Source organism: Triplophysa rosa, linkage group LG8, assembly GCF_024868665.1.
Source record: "Triplophysa rosa linkage group LG8, Trosa_1v2, whole genome shotgun sequence".
NCBI classification, from domain to species: Eukaryota; Metazoa; Chordata; class Actinopteri; order Cypriniformes; family Nemacheilidae; genus Triplophysa; species Triplophysa rosa.
This window is the reverse complement of record NC_079897.1, coordinates 20,408,716-20,423,554: the sequence shown is the minus strand read 5'-3', so window position 1 is coordinate 20,423,554 and position 14,839 is coordinate 20,408,716. Positions and strand designations below refer to the sequence as shown.

Sequence of the window (14,839 nt, the reverse complement as noted above, 5' to 3'; positions counted from 1 at the left end):
TTTTAAATGAAGCGTTTGAACGGACCGATTCGTCTTAAATGAATCGGACTTCATTGCGCTATGAACTGCGGAACAAGCACACACAAATAGTCACTTTCACTCTTAGATAGGGGTGTGTGGAATTTAACTTGCACAGGAAGTATTCACGTTAGCACAACAATACGACGATCGAGGATGATTCATAATTTTTAATGTCAGGAAAATTGGATGAGATAATAACATGCACCCTGATTCACTTTCGATAATTTCGCTGGTAAAACAGGGGCTGAAAACAAACCATCAAGACTAGAGCTGTCCGACGGAGCAAATCCCATCACCTGACAGCCTGTAACGGGACAGCAGAGCATTGTCCTCCAAACGATGTCCGAAGCCCCTGCGTGAGACTGAAAGCACACACAGATATAACCAACAGTGGCTAAATGTTATTTGTCAAGCCCGTGTTAAGGAATTAAAACAGCTCAAGGACATGTTTGAGAATTTCAGAGAGAAGTTACAAACGGTGCAGCAGGATTTCACATCAGGGTATGTATCGACTGTCTGTCTGTTTTCGTACTCTCCAGGGTGTTCATAAGTATTATAAAATATTATGACCTATAATCTCAACACGTCAAGTATTTCTCAAAAGTGACACATCTCCACTTCTTGGTGCATGTGTTTAACGTTACTACTCGCAGAGCCGCACCGCCGCGAAGTCAATGCTAGCTAATTAACGTTAGCCGGCTAATCATATCACTCGAAGCAACGTGTTTCTTTCGTTTTAAATGTTAGATATGATCAAAACAAAGAATGTTACGTATGGACACTATAATATGGTGCCTTTTTGGCGAGAAATTACACATCTGAGATGTTTGGTTAGCGAAATGCTAACAACTGCCTTCTGAAATATACTACTGGATGATAACTTGCAGCTGACTGTCATGTGATGGGCGAGGGGCTGAAACAGTGGCTGTGTCAACATATATTGACCTTGCATTTATGAGCATTATTCGAAATAATCCTAAACAGGCTTTTACTGTACATTCATTGTGTGTTTTCTGGCTAAAATGTGTTACACGGGATGTACACAAACACTGTATGCTTCTTTTCAGAATTAAGACCTTGAGTGACAAATCTAAGGAGGCTAAAGTAAAGAAGAAACAAAGGTAAAGTATAAAGTAGTTTTTAAGCTGTTCAATAATACTTTTGAAAACAATACAACATGTTACGTATTGTTTATGTGGTATGTTCCCTTAGAAGAGATGAGCACCTTCCCCAATATTCTGCTGGAGTGGAGCTACTCAGTCGGTATGTTACTTTCCTTTGACGATGATAACTAGATCTGTACTCCTTTAAAGGGATAATTCACCCAAAAATGAAAGTTCTGTCATCATTTTCTCACCCTCTTGTCATTTCAAACCTGTATGACTATCTTCCGCAGAACCCAAAAGAAGATATTTTTAAGAAAGTTGGTAACAGAACAGCGCCGACACTTATTCACTTCTATTGTATGGACACAAAACCAATGCATGTTAATGGGTATCGGTTAACAACATTCTTAAAAATTTCTTGTTTTGTGTACAAAAGAAATTCATACAGGTTTTAAATGACAAGAGGTCTAGTAAATGATGACAGAATTGTTTTACTTTTGGCAGGTGAACTATCACTTTAAGATGTTACATACCGTGAAAATGACCATGACAAAATATTTTTTTTTTATTTCTCCATACTGATATTTGTTAATATTTGGTGGTTTAAATATACATAAGGTCTCAAAGTTTTTAAAGCATTTTATTTCCATTTTTAAGGTTAGGTAAGTGCTCTTTCAGAATTGTCACATCCAAAAAGGTCCATATTCCTCATTAATAGCCACATAAAAATTAGAATATGGGTACTTGGGTAGTCAACAAATATACCCTAAATGTGTCCTATGGTGTGAGAGCAAAAAAAAAAAAAAACAATCAAAACAAATCACTAATGCTATTTTATATTAGATATACAAAGATTAATAATACAAAATAATATATTATTAACAGTTTGTTTTCTAAATTCTTGCCATGTCACATCATAGGACACATGTGCAGTATATTTGTTAATATACTACCCATATAATAACTATTTTATATTTTTTTGAAGAGTCATACCTTCTCCATTCTCTACGACCATCTGGTTTGTGGTTTGTGCATTTTGTGGTTTGTCTCTAAAAGCCTCAAAACTTTTTTTGTCACATCCATATCTGTATATTTCTCTCGTCTTAAATAGAAACCGTGTATATAGACTGATATCTTTCTTATGTCTGGACTCAACAGAGGTTTAGGAAAATAAAACCAGATGGTGCAATACATTAGCAATAAATTAGTTCTCTGATCATTTATTTTTCATTTTTGACTGCAGATGTCACATCCATAACACTAGGATTGTCCAATGAAATCTGTTTATCTGTAATATGTAGAAAATATTTTTAAATCAATATGTGCGGTTTAATAGTGATTGTAAATGGATTCTAAATTACATGTGTATTTATTATTATTCACCAGATACGAAGACACTTGGGTCACTCTTCATAAAGGCTCTAAAGAATGTGCTAAAGCTGGGGAGGTAGGTTCACACTAAACAACTGTAATTCAGTATACTGGTGCAATGATAACTCAACACTGGTTGTGTCACTATGTCAGACTGTAGATGGGGATGTAGTGATGCTGTGTGCACACTGGGAGAAGAGGCGAGGAGCTGTGCTGGAGCTACAGGAACAACTGAAGCAGATTCCTGCTTTTCTCTCAGACCTGCAGACAATCACCTCACGCATTGGTAAGACATTCACACAGTCATCAAACCTAAGAATCATTGTCAATAACAAAGCTATAGTAAAAAATATATGTTGTCAATCAGGTTTACAGATACCTTTGGGTTATGCTTGAATGTCTAATGCACATTTCATGTGGCCTAAAGAAAGGTTTACTATGACATTAGAGAGGTGAAATCACCTTGACTGCCTTGGCAGAGCATCTGTCTGGGCATAAACCATCACACTCTGTGATACATGGCACTGTTGAGAATGACTCCTGTGGAGCTCCATCTGCTGATGTCACTTTCTGTTGTCCATGTTCTAAACTGTTGGCTTCAGGCATTCACATTTAGACTTACAACAAATATGTTATGTTGACTGATTATAGAATAGCCAGTGTACAATAGTCAGTAAATAGTCTATTGCCTGCATGTTTGTTTCCCCAAAGCTGTTTTGAATCTAGGAAGTTTTTGCTTTTGTAATGTCATGGTCAGTTATGTTTTTCTTTTTTGTCTTTATTCAGTTAGTTACAAGTGATGTAATATGAAATCTATTTGTCACTTCAGAATAAAGGTAATATGCGGTTTGCTGATTTGATGTTTCTTTTCCAGGTAAAGCGTAAAAATAACAAAGAACTGCAATAATTTAGATTCAAACTGTTTAATTAAATGATTGACGTTCAGGGTCAAATATAATGTGTCTCTTTACAGATTCCATAGATTTTTGCGTGAGTGCCTTAGGTAAATCTAAAGTGCTATACAATTGTTATGCCTTATACCAAAGGTAGAGCACTTGCTTTCTATTGTATGCCGAAATTAAATAAGGCATATCACATTTCCTCTGAGGTTACACAATGTAAATCATGGATTAATATCATAGGCACTTTTTACTGTTACCACTTGGTGGTGTTATTGCAGTTCCTGCCTTTGTGCAACTCACACCGACACCAAACACTTTGTTTGTCTCTCAGTTTTAGCCATTTGTGCTCTTTTTATACTTTGTAATTGAATTAAATTTCCCTTTCATAATGTAAAAAAACGTCACGTTTGCTTTCCATGCGCACAGCTCATCTGGAGGCTGACTTTGAGGAGATGGAGACTCGTCTTATCTACCTGGAGGATATGTGCGCTCAGTGTGAGCATCAGCGCTACAAGCACTTTCAGATTCTACAGCTGGAAAGCTATAAAATGAAGAAAAGGTACGTGTTTTTCTTTTAAACGAAAGACAAAGTAGCTATCGTAATCAAAGTTTTATCGTAGTTTTAAGTGAGAACAATGGCAGGTGGTACTTGTTATTATCAGGCTGTTGTATGCAGGGCTATCATGGCATCAAAGATCAGAATCATGACAAGCATTTTCTCTTGAGCACTTGCTCAATTACAGATAAATATTCAGATTTTGATGTAATCTGAATCAAATGGTAATTTGATTAAGCAAATTTGATCAGAAAACTGCACAACCGAAGGATTTGTTCATACAGGGTTTGTCCATTTATTACTGTGTACTGTGTAATGTGTACAATGAAGGGAGCATTTGCAGTGTAGTTCTTACGTTACCTCTAGACAGGAATTATTTATGTTGTCTACAGCCATTTTACATGCTGGCAATATTGGGCAGATATTATAAAAGCCAAATTGAATGAGGGGTGTGTAAAGAAGCAACGCTACACCTGCACTTTAGATTGTTCATCATTATAATGAAATTGTACAATGTACAGTGCATTTTGAAGGTTTGCACAATAGCGGTGAATGGCGTTATCAGCAATACGCTTAATGGAAAACGGTATGAAAAGCATAACCAACATAAGCTAATGGAAATCATTTATTGTGTTGTATAACTATACAGGCATCTGTGATTCTTTTGAGGCTTAATGCTTTTACAGTTTATGCCTGCAGACAAATTATACATCTCTGGCTTTGCCCAGTGAGCTGGAAAGCAGCTGCGCTCAGTTCTTATTGTCCTATGCTTCTGCGTGCGGGTATTCATTAGTACAAACACACAGATGCAAAAGTTCAAGTGCCAATGAAAAGCAGCAGGTTCTATCTTGGGAAGCAGTGCCTGTTTTAAATGGGGCAGACTTAATGTGACATCTGCTGAATTAATAGGTGTGTTAGAGTATACATTGATTCTCATTTATTTGTGTTTTAGGAAAGAACTCGAGGCTTTCAAAGGTAAGGAAAATCACATTCTTTTCAATTCCAAAAGAGCGTTGCATAACATCTTCATAACAAATACACACTCTGGTTTCTTACTTTCACTGAACATGGTCTAAAAAGTCCAAGTCAACATTTTATCCCTGTTGACTTCTATTGTATCATCAAAATGGAGGGTTGTTCCAGGCGTCTTGGAGATGTGGCCACAGTTCTTATGGAATTTTAAATGGTTTAATCTGTTTTTTTTATAATCCCGGACTGAATCGATGATGGTAAAATCTGATCCCTAAGTGGTCCATTCGTCTTTTGTAGTCAAAGCAACATAAACAAACGTAATGTATGTCTAGCCAGTATTATTTTGATTTACCAGTAGGAGAACTGTTACTTGGCTAAAGGTTACACGATCCATTCAACAAATTGTTTATTTAATAAAATAATTATACAATAAATTTCAACAAATTGTTTATTTAATACTAGTATTATACAATAAAATGTGAATATTAATTAGATATTTTATTAGCCACTAGCCAGACCGATAAACAAACACAAACTGGAAGTTGACTTCGGGCCAGGCGCGTGTGTCTGATGAAACCGTTTATACAAAACTCTCATTTGATTATTACAGTTATTGGCAGAGAATGTTTGGTCTATATTCACTTCCAGCTCACTAATACAAGAAATATAAATATCCTTAAAACATTTTTTGCTCAGACCTTTCACACAGTTGCGATATTTAGTGAAGTCATATTGAAAGCGAATTACAATAAGGTTTTTAAGAGACATGTACTCTACTGTTTAGTCCCTAATGCATATATTTTTAATCCATTTTATTTACCTCATCAACCTCATTTAGTGCTCAACAGTAAGAAAAAGTGTGTAGTAGTTCAGCCGACACTAATTAACCTGAGGGAGGGCAGAAGTGCTCTGGTGAGTGGAGTGTTGTCTTTATTTAGTCTCATGATGCCATTAATTCCACACTGACCTCCAAGGGGTGCTGCCTGCTCCATCTGTTCCTGCCTACGGCTGCTAAAATCAACAGTCAATTTTAACAGCATAGCTCCTATAGATTTTCTCTTAGACCAAGCATCTCTTTTGTTGAATGGCATCATGGACGTCACTGTCATTTTGTGCCATTGAACTAAACCCGAATAACCTTCAGCCTTCACGTCATTGTTCTAATTTCCAAGAGCCTTTTATCTAGAGAAAATTCAGGTCAGATTTACCTGAAAGTAATTTTAATGAGATTGTGTTATTTTTTCGTTTTGCATCCTAAAAGTATCTCTGTTTTTGCGGCAGAAGTGGAAAAGAGCGTTTTCTTGGCATGTGGGTGGTGTTGCTTGAGATTGGCTTCTCTTTAGTGTGGGCAGTGTTTCAAGACTTCACACCTCAGACTTGATTATTTTAAAGGGATTATTTGTGCATTTGTTTATTTCTATTGCGGCTCTCTATTAAAGCAGTCGCTTTTGTTCCTGTTGCTCAGTTGGTAGAGCGTAGTGCTTGCAACGGCAATATTATGGGTTTGATTTCCAAGAAACGAAAACGTTTACCAGTCAGTTACTTGAAAAAGTGCATGTAAATTCTAGTAATGCATTGAATGCACAGTGCAGCATTTTGGTTAACAAATAATTAGTCACCTTAAAAAAGACATAAAATATTTTCAACTATGAGATGAGCTGATTAGTCCCAAAACGCAAAGAATTTCATACAAAACTCCTTCTGTTACACGACCCTCACCCCTATATCAGGCGTGTGAATGGTACGTTCCCTGATTGCATCTCCTCACTCCAGCTGCATCAGTAGCTCTGTCCCTGAGCAGGCAATGCATCAACATTACTGGCCGTAGAGGAAATGCTTCAGGAATAGTAAAGCAGCTGAAAAGAAGATGTTGGTTTAGCCCTTCAACCTCTTTTAACTGCGCTATCTGGCTTTACCAGCCTGCTTTCAGCTCATCCGCACTCCACGAGGAGAAATACAAAATGTCCACGTCGGGAACTCTGGACAGCAGCGTGAGAGATTCTTGTAGGTTTCTTGGCACTCGCGTATTAAATTCTCTATTCTGTGTGAATGGTTTTGAGGTTTATTCAGTGTGGCGATGTCATATTAAAGTTCAATGGAAATCTGGAAATCTTGGCAGGCTTTAGTAGTGCTATTTTGGCACAGATTTGGATGTCTACTGTGGATTTTGTATCTGAGACTCATGCTGATGTACTGACCGTAAAATACTGCTCACTGTCTTCAGCAACTTGTTAAATAATCACCAGCAAGATTATTCCGCACCTTTGGTTACATTTTATGGTACAGTAACAATGTTACACATATTACTATGACTGTAGTAAAAACCATGTTACTTAGTTCCTAAGGCTAAGTACATGCAGTAATACATAAACATTAACAGTTTTTTGTCTGTGTGAGCTTTTTACATATTTTCTTGGACTTTTTTGCATGGCTACAGCAGCAAGAGCATGTCAAGGATGTGTTGATTCTTGGTCCAGAAGAGAAGCTGAAAGGCACATTTTTGTGACCGTGATGCATGTACACATTCATACTTCACCATACGAGTGTTTCTTTTTCTGTGAAAAATATCTATATGTTTATACTCTCAGGGACTGTTTATGGCTCATTAGCCTGTTTCTGAAGCATTCGTGTGTTGGATGAACTGTCAGTTCAGAAGAAAAAGTGTTTCTGCTGTGGCTGTGTGTGGGGATGCTGTATGGAGGCAGGTCAGCTCATTAGGATGAGTCATTAACCTGTCTGTTCCATAGACCTGCATTATCATCCACTGCCAGATGCTCCACTCATTACCTTTAAGACACCTCTGTCGTTCACAGCAGACTCTTATCAGCACTGTAATGTGTCTACTGTATTCCTACTGCTTGATTCGCCGGAGAAACCTACATTTTATGCAAATCATCATCATCGATTTACTCTTAAGCTTTGAAGTGGTTGTAACTGTATAGTCGAAGCTGAGGTTCTCTGTACATTGGCCTTTAAGAACAAATTTAATGTGTTTTCCCTCCCTTCTGAGAAACACGTGCAAGACGTGACAAGTCTGAGACCCATCCAGTGTCATTATCTATCACGTACATGTAAAGAAAGATGAAAAACAAAGCCATGACAAAGTCTATACATAGAACCATTTTGGCTAGTGTTCATGTTTGTGGAGTTAACAGTGACAGGAAGGGGTGTCCTAAATTAGCATTTTCACGACACGATTATCGTGACAAAAAGACTTCCAGGGTACAATTTTTAATTGTAACCGTTTAAAAAAAGAAATCTTTCATTTTGTTATTTTCGTGTTTCCTTGTTTCGGATATTGAATCGCACTCAAAAGGCTGGGTTGGGTAAAATATGGATAGAACAAACATTGGATAAACAGTTAACCTATGCTATAGGTTGGGTAATAATAGATTTAGTGGCATCTAGTGGTGAGGTTACGAAGCAACTAACTGCTCACTCTAGCCCTCCCCCTTCCTTTTGAAGCTCTATGGTGGCTGACACGGGACTAAGATGTCATCATGTTTTTCACATCTTTGCCGAAGGAGATAACGTATTTACGAAATGCGTTCTGTAGAGCAGTTTGTCCTCTTAGGGCTACTATAGAAACAACATGGTGAATTCCATGTAAGGGAACCCGTGGTGTATATAGATAGAAATATCTCATTCTGAGCAGAGCCATTAGAGAGAGAGTCGCGTCAACTCTGTTGACTCCAATGGAACAGTTTTTTCACAGCAATGGCGGTTCATGGAGGCTCTCAATAGTTCCTGGAAATTACTAGTAACGCATGGAGCTGCGGCTTAACAGACCAACTGAGGTAAACTTTTAACTCATTTAAAGATATAAGTCATTTAAAGAAGAAAGAAATGAAGCATTTAAAGAGAAAAAATAACTTCCTGGAGCTGATAAGGCTCCATGAATCGCGTGACACGCAGAAATTTTGAACTTCCGTTGGCGCAACTCTCTCTCTCAATGGCTCTGATTCTGAGGTAATAAAAACAGAACGCTTCATTATGTAAGGTCTTTATACACCTCTATATAATGTGTATTATATCGCATTTCTGTCAGTAGATCCTCCTTAATATCACACATTGCTCCTGTAAAGTGAACTGAAAATATGATGACACAATACAATAACAAGGCTAATATTATGCTGAAATGGGTAACAGTGCTTTCAGTTCTGTAGTGCATATGCTCGCATTCAGTACAGCACTTTGGTTTAATACACTTCGGCCTCCTGTCTGTTTAATAAGAGCATGTGACAGGACTGTGGTTAAGAGTGCATCCTAATAACAGAGGCACACTGAACTCTCAGCTCACTCGGCTCTTTCAAAAAACGTTTCCTCACACAATACACGGGAGGGTAACAGTAACAAAATCTGCTGGACAATACAAAAGAGGAAGCTGAATATTTTCTATTTTGGTGTGTTTTGCATGCACTTGCATATAACAAAGTGGTTTTTCTTTAGCATTGAGGACAGTTTTCAGCATGACCATGTCTTGAAATAAGGCAAGGAATTTGCAGGGAATGAGGTCTGATGGGAAGTCTGCAAAGATGTTTTGCATAAATACTTACAAGGACGTAGTAGAAAGAAGGATTAAAATTTGAATGTGGAAATTAGATTTTGAATATCACACCCTAGTTTCTTTGACAGGATGTGTGTACCGCACAATGCACATAAACACACAAGTCAGTGGCATTCTGACAGACTTCCTGCTACTTAAAAAAGTATGCACTTCCTGTGAGAAGATTTATCTACACAGTTGATCTGAATCACACCCGTACATGCACACACAAAAGAAGCATTGCATTCGCTGTCCACCATAAAGAACAAGCAGCCTTACACTCTGCGGTAAGCCAACGGGCTTTAGTAAACACACTTATTAACAGAAGCAATGTAAGCGAATTTTAAGTCCACTTTGGGTCTTTTGGGATCTTTTGCACAAATGCACTTTCAAGCAAACATTTCACGAATGAAGTATGTTCGGTTTTAAGGGTGGTTTGGGTTAAAGTGTGTCTGCTTTACATCAGAGAGAGAGAAATTGCCAAAATGATGGAAGTAATGTATTTGTAAAGCAGCTTTAATTTCCTGTTCATTTGGTCTTTGCGTTTTCTTTCTCTCTCACCAGCTTATCCCTGTCATGTTGTTAACCTACTTGGTGTTTTATGTGTGTGTTTAGCTGAGCTCGATGCAGAACATGCTCAGAAAGTGTTGGAGATGGAGCATGCGCAGCAGGTCAAGCTGAAGGAGCGGCAGAAGTACTTCGAGGAGGCATTTCAACAAGACATGGAGCAATACCTCTCCACAGGATACCTGCAGATCACCGATCGCAGAGGTCAGTTACTTATTTTATACACCCGTCTTCACATACCTGTTTAAATGTGTGAAATTGACTTTTTCTATTCATTTTTACTCCTCCTTATATGTAGCGTTATACGTAACATTTAGTCGGTAGTACCAATTACACAAGACATATAAAACACATTAGGAGTCGAAATGGATGTTTTACATTACTTTTCTTTTTTTGCAAATAAAATAGTCGTTTTTAATCATAGCCCGTATGCACTCTACTGTATATGATGCGTTTCTAAAGGCTGTGCCCTTCCCTTCATTAATATTTGACGTACGGTTGATCTGTTAAATGGGAGTTTAAAGCGCTAATGCAGAGATGTTGATGCTAAACTGATGGGCTTCTCTTTCCTCTCTTCTGTCTGTTAATGCTGTCCTGATGTGTGAGGTACGCTTTCCCCCTGTATCACCCTTTCTTTGGCACGCCCTGCCCGAACCTTCCCTTGGTGTGTGCCATTTCAAGAAACTTGCATGTATGATGTGTAGAATATTTTGTATTCCAGAGCTAGAACTCATGAAGTGAAGCAGTGAGTATCATCTGTGGTTAGCTGGTTTTGTGAAGAAATAGTTACCTTTCTTTCTTTTATGGGTTAGATCCATTAGGCAGTATGTCCTCAATGGAGGTGAATGTTGACCTGCTGGAACAGATGGATCTTACAGACGTGTTCGATCACGAAGCCCTCGATGTGTTCCTCAGCTCTGTTGGAGAAGAAAGCAGCGCTCCAACTCCTGACATAGGTTGGGTTTGATGCTTTTGGTCAAGTTGGCTCTCTGTTTTAATGTTTGCCTTTGTTCTCTTTATTAGCTCAAATCAGATTTGAAATTGTCAACTGAACTGATCGGAATACACATTTTTGCCTTTGGGAACTACATATATAAAGGAAGGACTACATGCATGTTGCGTTAGTTTCTAGGTAATGCCTTCTGCATTTTTTTTTATGCCCAGGATCAGAGGACATATTTTCATAAAAAAATGATGTGGTGGTGCATGTAGATTGTAATGAAAGTTTTCAGTGCATTCATAATTTTGCTGATTTCCCCTCAAATGTAAGCAGAAAATGTAAAAAAGTGCAGCTTCTATGTTTACTCATTTCAACATTCATGCAGTATAAAAGTCGAGTGTGTTCAAGCCGAGCACATTAGATTGGCTCGGTCTCATCGCATGTTCAATTCAGGGTTATTACTAAACTTGGCACGCTTATTAATATTCTGAAATAGATGGCGTGACAATTTAACCTTGTTCAGCAGGTGGCCCAGCTCTGAAAACTGGCTCATCCCCATCAGAGATCAGCCTGAAGGTGCCCTCTCAGACAGAGCCACGACAAACGGCCTTCTCCATCTCTTCCACCTGCACTGACAGCTTCAGCGGGATCACCGAGGGTCCAGACGATGAAGATGCCAGCGAGGAGAGCTGCCCTGGAGACTCACCACAGGTCCAGTCAGACGAGGAGGAGGTCCATGCGGACACGGCCCTCATGAGCCTCCCAGAAACAGAGGAGCCGCTCAAGAGCTCAGACGACAGCGACACACAGGCCCCCTAGTGGCCGTGGAGGAGAACCACACTTGAGTCAAGTTGGTCTCTTAAAGTGAAACCATTTACATCAGGGCTCAGACAGAAGTAGTGCTGGAGACTGAGGACTAGCCAAAAACAGGACTTTTCTTCTTGGCATAGTGTGACGCTTTGAAAGGAAGATTTCGGAGCCTTGTAGAATGCTGTTTGTGCTCTGCCTAGAGAGCAGCTCTTTCAGACTGGTAGCACTGTGATTTTTGTTTGTCACTCAAAAAATCTGTACAATGTATGATACAATTCTTCGTATTCGGCTAAATCAGAATAATTATTAAACATCAGAAGTATTAAACATTTTACAGCGTTTCTGCTAATATCATACTGTTAATATATGTTGCATGTAATTTGTAATGCAAAGGTCCGTTTTGCATATGACGTTAAAGAATACACTGAAATAAACTATAACTTACAAATAAGATAAGACACTCGGACAAGTCTGAGTGTAGGGCTAACGATCAATAAAAATCATTACATTTTAGTGGTCTTGGGAAGATATCTTGTGCCAAAAATTTCACAAAGCATATCTGGTTTAAAAATAGCTTTCAGCATTTGGACCATCTGGGATACAGGCTCTCCATACAGCAAGCTATTACTCTAAATCACATACCGCCGGGAAAATTACCCAGTTTGCATCTTGGTAACTGGAGTAAAAGGCAATGAGTTAAAATGAACTGAGTAAATGTAAAGTTCATTTGCAAAAACAGATAACGCCATTTTTAAAAATGTTCAAAAATCATGTTTTTATTGTGTTAGTTGCTGTATTTAATGAGGAGTTATTACTTAATCAAAACAACTCCACTGCAGTCTGATTGATATTACTTGGTTCTTTTTTAACTTTCAAAAATGTTTTTTTTTATTGTGCATTCCGAGTTATCTGTTTTGCAAATGAACTCTTCAGATAGTTTTAACATCTTGCATAATGTCTAATGACGAAAATGTATTCAAGAACTTCAGGCTAGTACATTTCTGGAAGGATTGACGGGTGATTTATTAAAACAAATGAAAATTTACAAACATGAAAAGTAAAAAACAAATCTAGAAGTAACCAAAAAGGTCTCCACTGGACTGGAGGACTGAGTTAACAACAATACATATAAATAAACAGTACAGTAGGAGGATTACTGTATCAAATAGGGTGAAAAAGAACAACAAATAAACAAAATTTAAGGCCATAAAAAGTATACAACCACGTTTTGGAAAACACTGTTCATTTTCAACCTTAAATACAAGTCAGTCATTTGGAACTGAGTTAACTACCATATGATTACAGGACTCTGAGACAGTCTGTGCAATGGGTAGCTAGGCCTACTAGTTTACTTTTGGGTAAAAGATTTGTCCTTTTTAATAAAAAAAAGTACTAGGGATCACCACTATGACATACTTCTTCAGTGATTTAAGCTGCACTTATTTGTATGTGTTTGTAGCAACCCTGTTAACATCTAATTTATATCAATGAAGAAACCAATATAGAAGTAAGGCTTTTTCCTCATCTCGACTATCTCATCCAAACCCATATACACCCAAACTCGAAGGCTCAATTTTAATGGCATATAAACATATTTTGGGGGGATTTTTCTAGATATTTATTAGATATTTTGCAATAATATTCTATGTAAACAAATAGTTGAAGATTGAACACTGATAACCAATTACAAATATAAAGCCAGGAGACAAACGTTTATGGGATAAAAGGGAAAGTGCATTTTTTACTATTCAAAATCATTTAAAAAATGCAAGTACAAATTGCCCTCTGCATCAAACTTCCTGCAGATTTTTGTACTCCAAAGATTTCAGTAAAAGGCCTCAAAATGTGCTTTTAAGAACCAAGTTTCCAAGTGTGAGACCTTCAGATCTCCAGGTGAAATTGTAAATAGTGTCAAAAGCGGTAGACTTCTCATACAGTATTTGTAGCTGAAGAACTTCAATGCCAGCAGCTGCATGGGTTATAATCTGACATATGTCCTATTGTTCCTGATAGCACGTTAAGACTTTACAGGTGAGCCCAGGAGACAAACGGGCAGTAAGGGTCATGGAGAAAAGTGTCACTACAGCACCAGTTAAACACAAATGATAGGAATAGAATAGGATATATTTATATCTATGTATACGCATTTCTATACTCAATTTAATGCTAAAACAACCCAAAAAATACTCATCTAAAAACCAATCTCAATACTAGTGCAAAAGATTTCGTGCTTGTCGGATGAGGCCCAACACTCTTACTTATCTCAGGTGGCCCAAACAGTTGTGTATTTGCTTCTTGGGTTTGCATAAAACCCCATGTAACTCTTTCCCTCCATACATTCAATATTCTGAACCTAACCAGCCAGTAACTACATGTATCTGTAATACAAAAGTGCAATATAACAGCTTGTTGTTTTGATGCTATACACTAGGTACAAAGATTATTGAAGAGTTTTTGTACACAAGTATTAGGAACACCTGATATAAAAGGAGACACTATGGCCTTAAGTTAATATAATGTTGGAAGAGGAATGTTTCTGAGGGTCTGGTTAGGAGCGGGCACCGCGGGAGGAGCAGGAGAAGGCCACCCGGGCGGAGCTCTTGTTTCGGGGACTTCGTTTTGCTGGTGTCTTGCCGTCAGCTTTCAGTTTGTCTCCACCTCTCTCCCGTGCTTTGCCACACACACCATTTACCAGACTGTTGATTTGCTCCTGTGCAAAATATGAATGACTTAATGACATGTTTGAAAAAAGACGTGGGAAAGAAATGTTCAGAATAGCATACTAATACTAAACCTCAAAGTGGAATACAATCGCTGATCTGCTACATTTGCCCAAATGTACAATACTGTATAAGACAGAACAATGAGGGGAATACTATTTCGCACAGTACAATTCATATGCAAATGTGAGTTTTACCCAAAATTATATGAAAATGATAAAACAGTGAGTTCATGTCATTACAGCTTGTAATTTATAGGGCAGTATATAAGGTACTATTTTACATACTTCAATTAAAAAAATTCACTAGTTGCACAAGATGAGCTTTT

General features: G+C 37.9%; 2 protein-coding genes across 6 annotated transcripts in view; one reads left to right on the top strand and one right to left on the bottom strand.

The window, feature by feature from the left end:
- Window positions 1-61: 61 nt before the first annotated feature.
- dtnbp1a (dystrobrevin binding protein 1a) lies at window positions 62-12,317 on the top strand. 4 transcript variants are annotated; one of them, XM_057340561.1, is made up of 10 exons: window positions 62-522; window positions 1,089-1,142; window positions 1,237-1,284; window positions 2,514-2,574; window positions 2,652-2,784; window positions 3,827-3,959; window positions 4,909-4,931; window positions 10,090-10,245; window positions 10,854-10,997; window positions 11,505-12,317. In XM_057340561.1, the coding sequence occupies exons 1-10, from the start codon at window positions 467-469 to the stop codon at window positions 11,798-11,800; spliced, it is 1,104 nt and encodes a 367-aa protein (XP_057196544.1). In that variant the 5' UTR covers window positions 62-466; the 3' UTR covers window positions 11,801-12,317. The 4 variants fall into 4 exon arrangements, with proteins under 4 accessions (XP_057196544.1, XP_057196546.1, XP_057196542.1 ...); XM_057340563.1 differs by having other exon boundaries at window positions 1,234-1,284; window positions 10,863-10,997; XM_057340559.1 differs by having other exon boundaries at window positions 63-522; window positions 1,234-1,284.
- Window positions 12,318-12,789: 472 nt separating this feature from the next.
- Window positions 12,790-14,839, bottom strand: part of jarid2a (jumonji, AT rich interactive domain 2a) — a 33,825-nt gene continuing 31,775 nt past the window's right edge. For both annotated transcript variants that reach the window (XM_057339410.1, XM_057339408.1), the window contains exon 18: window positions 12,790-14,501. In XM_057339410.1, coding sequence (XP_057195393.1) covers window positions 14,340-14,501 — 162 coding nt within the window. In that variant the 3' untranslated portion in view covers window positions 12,790-14,339. The remainder of the gene's footprint in view (window positions 14,502-14,839) is intronic.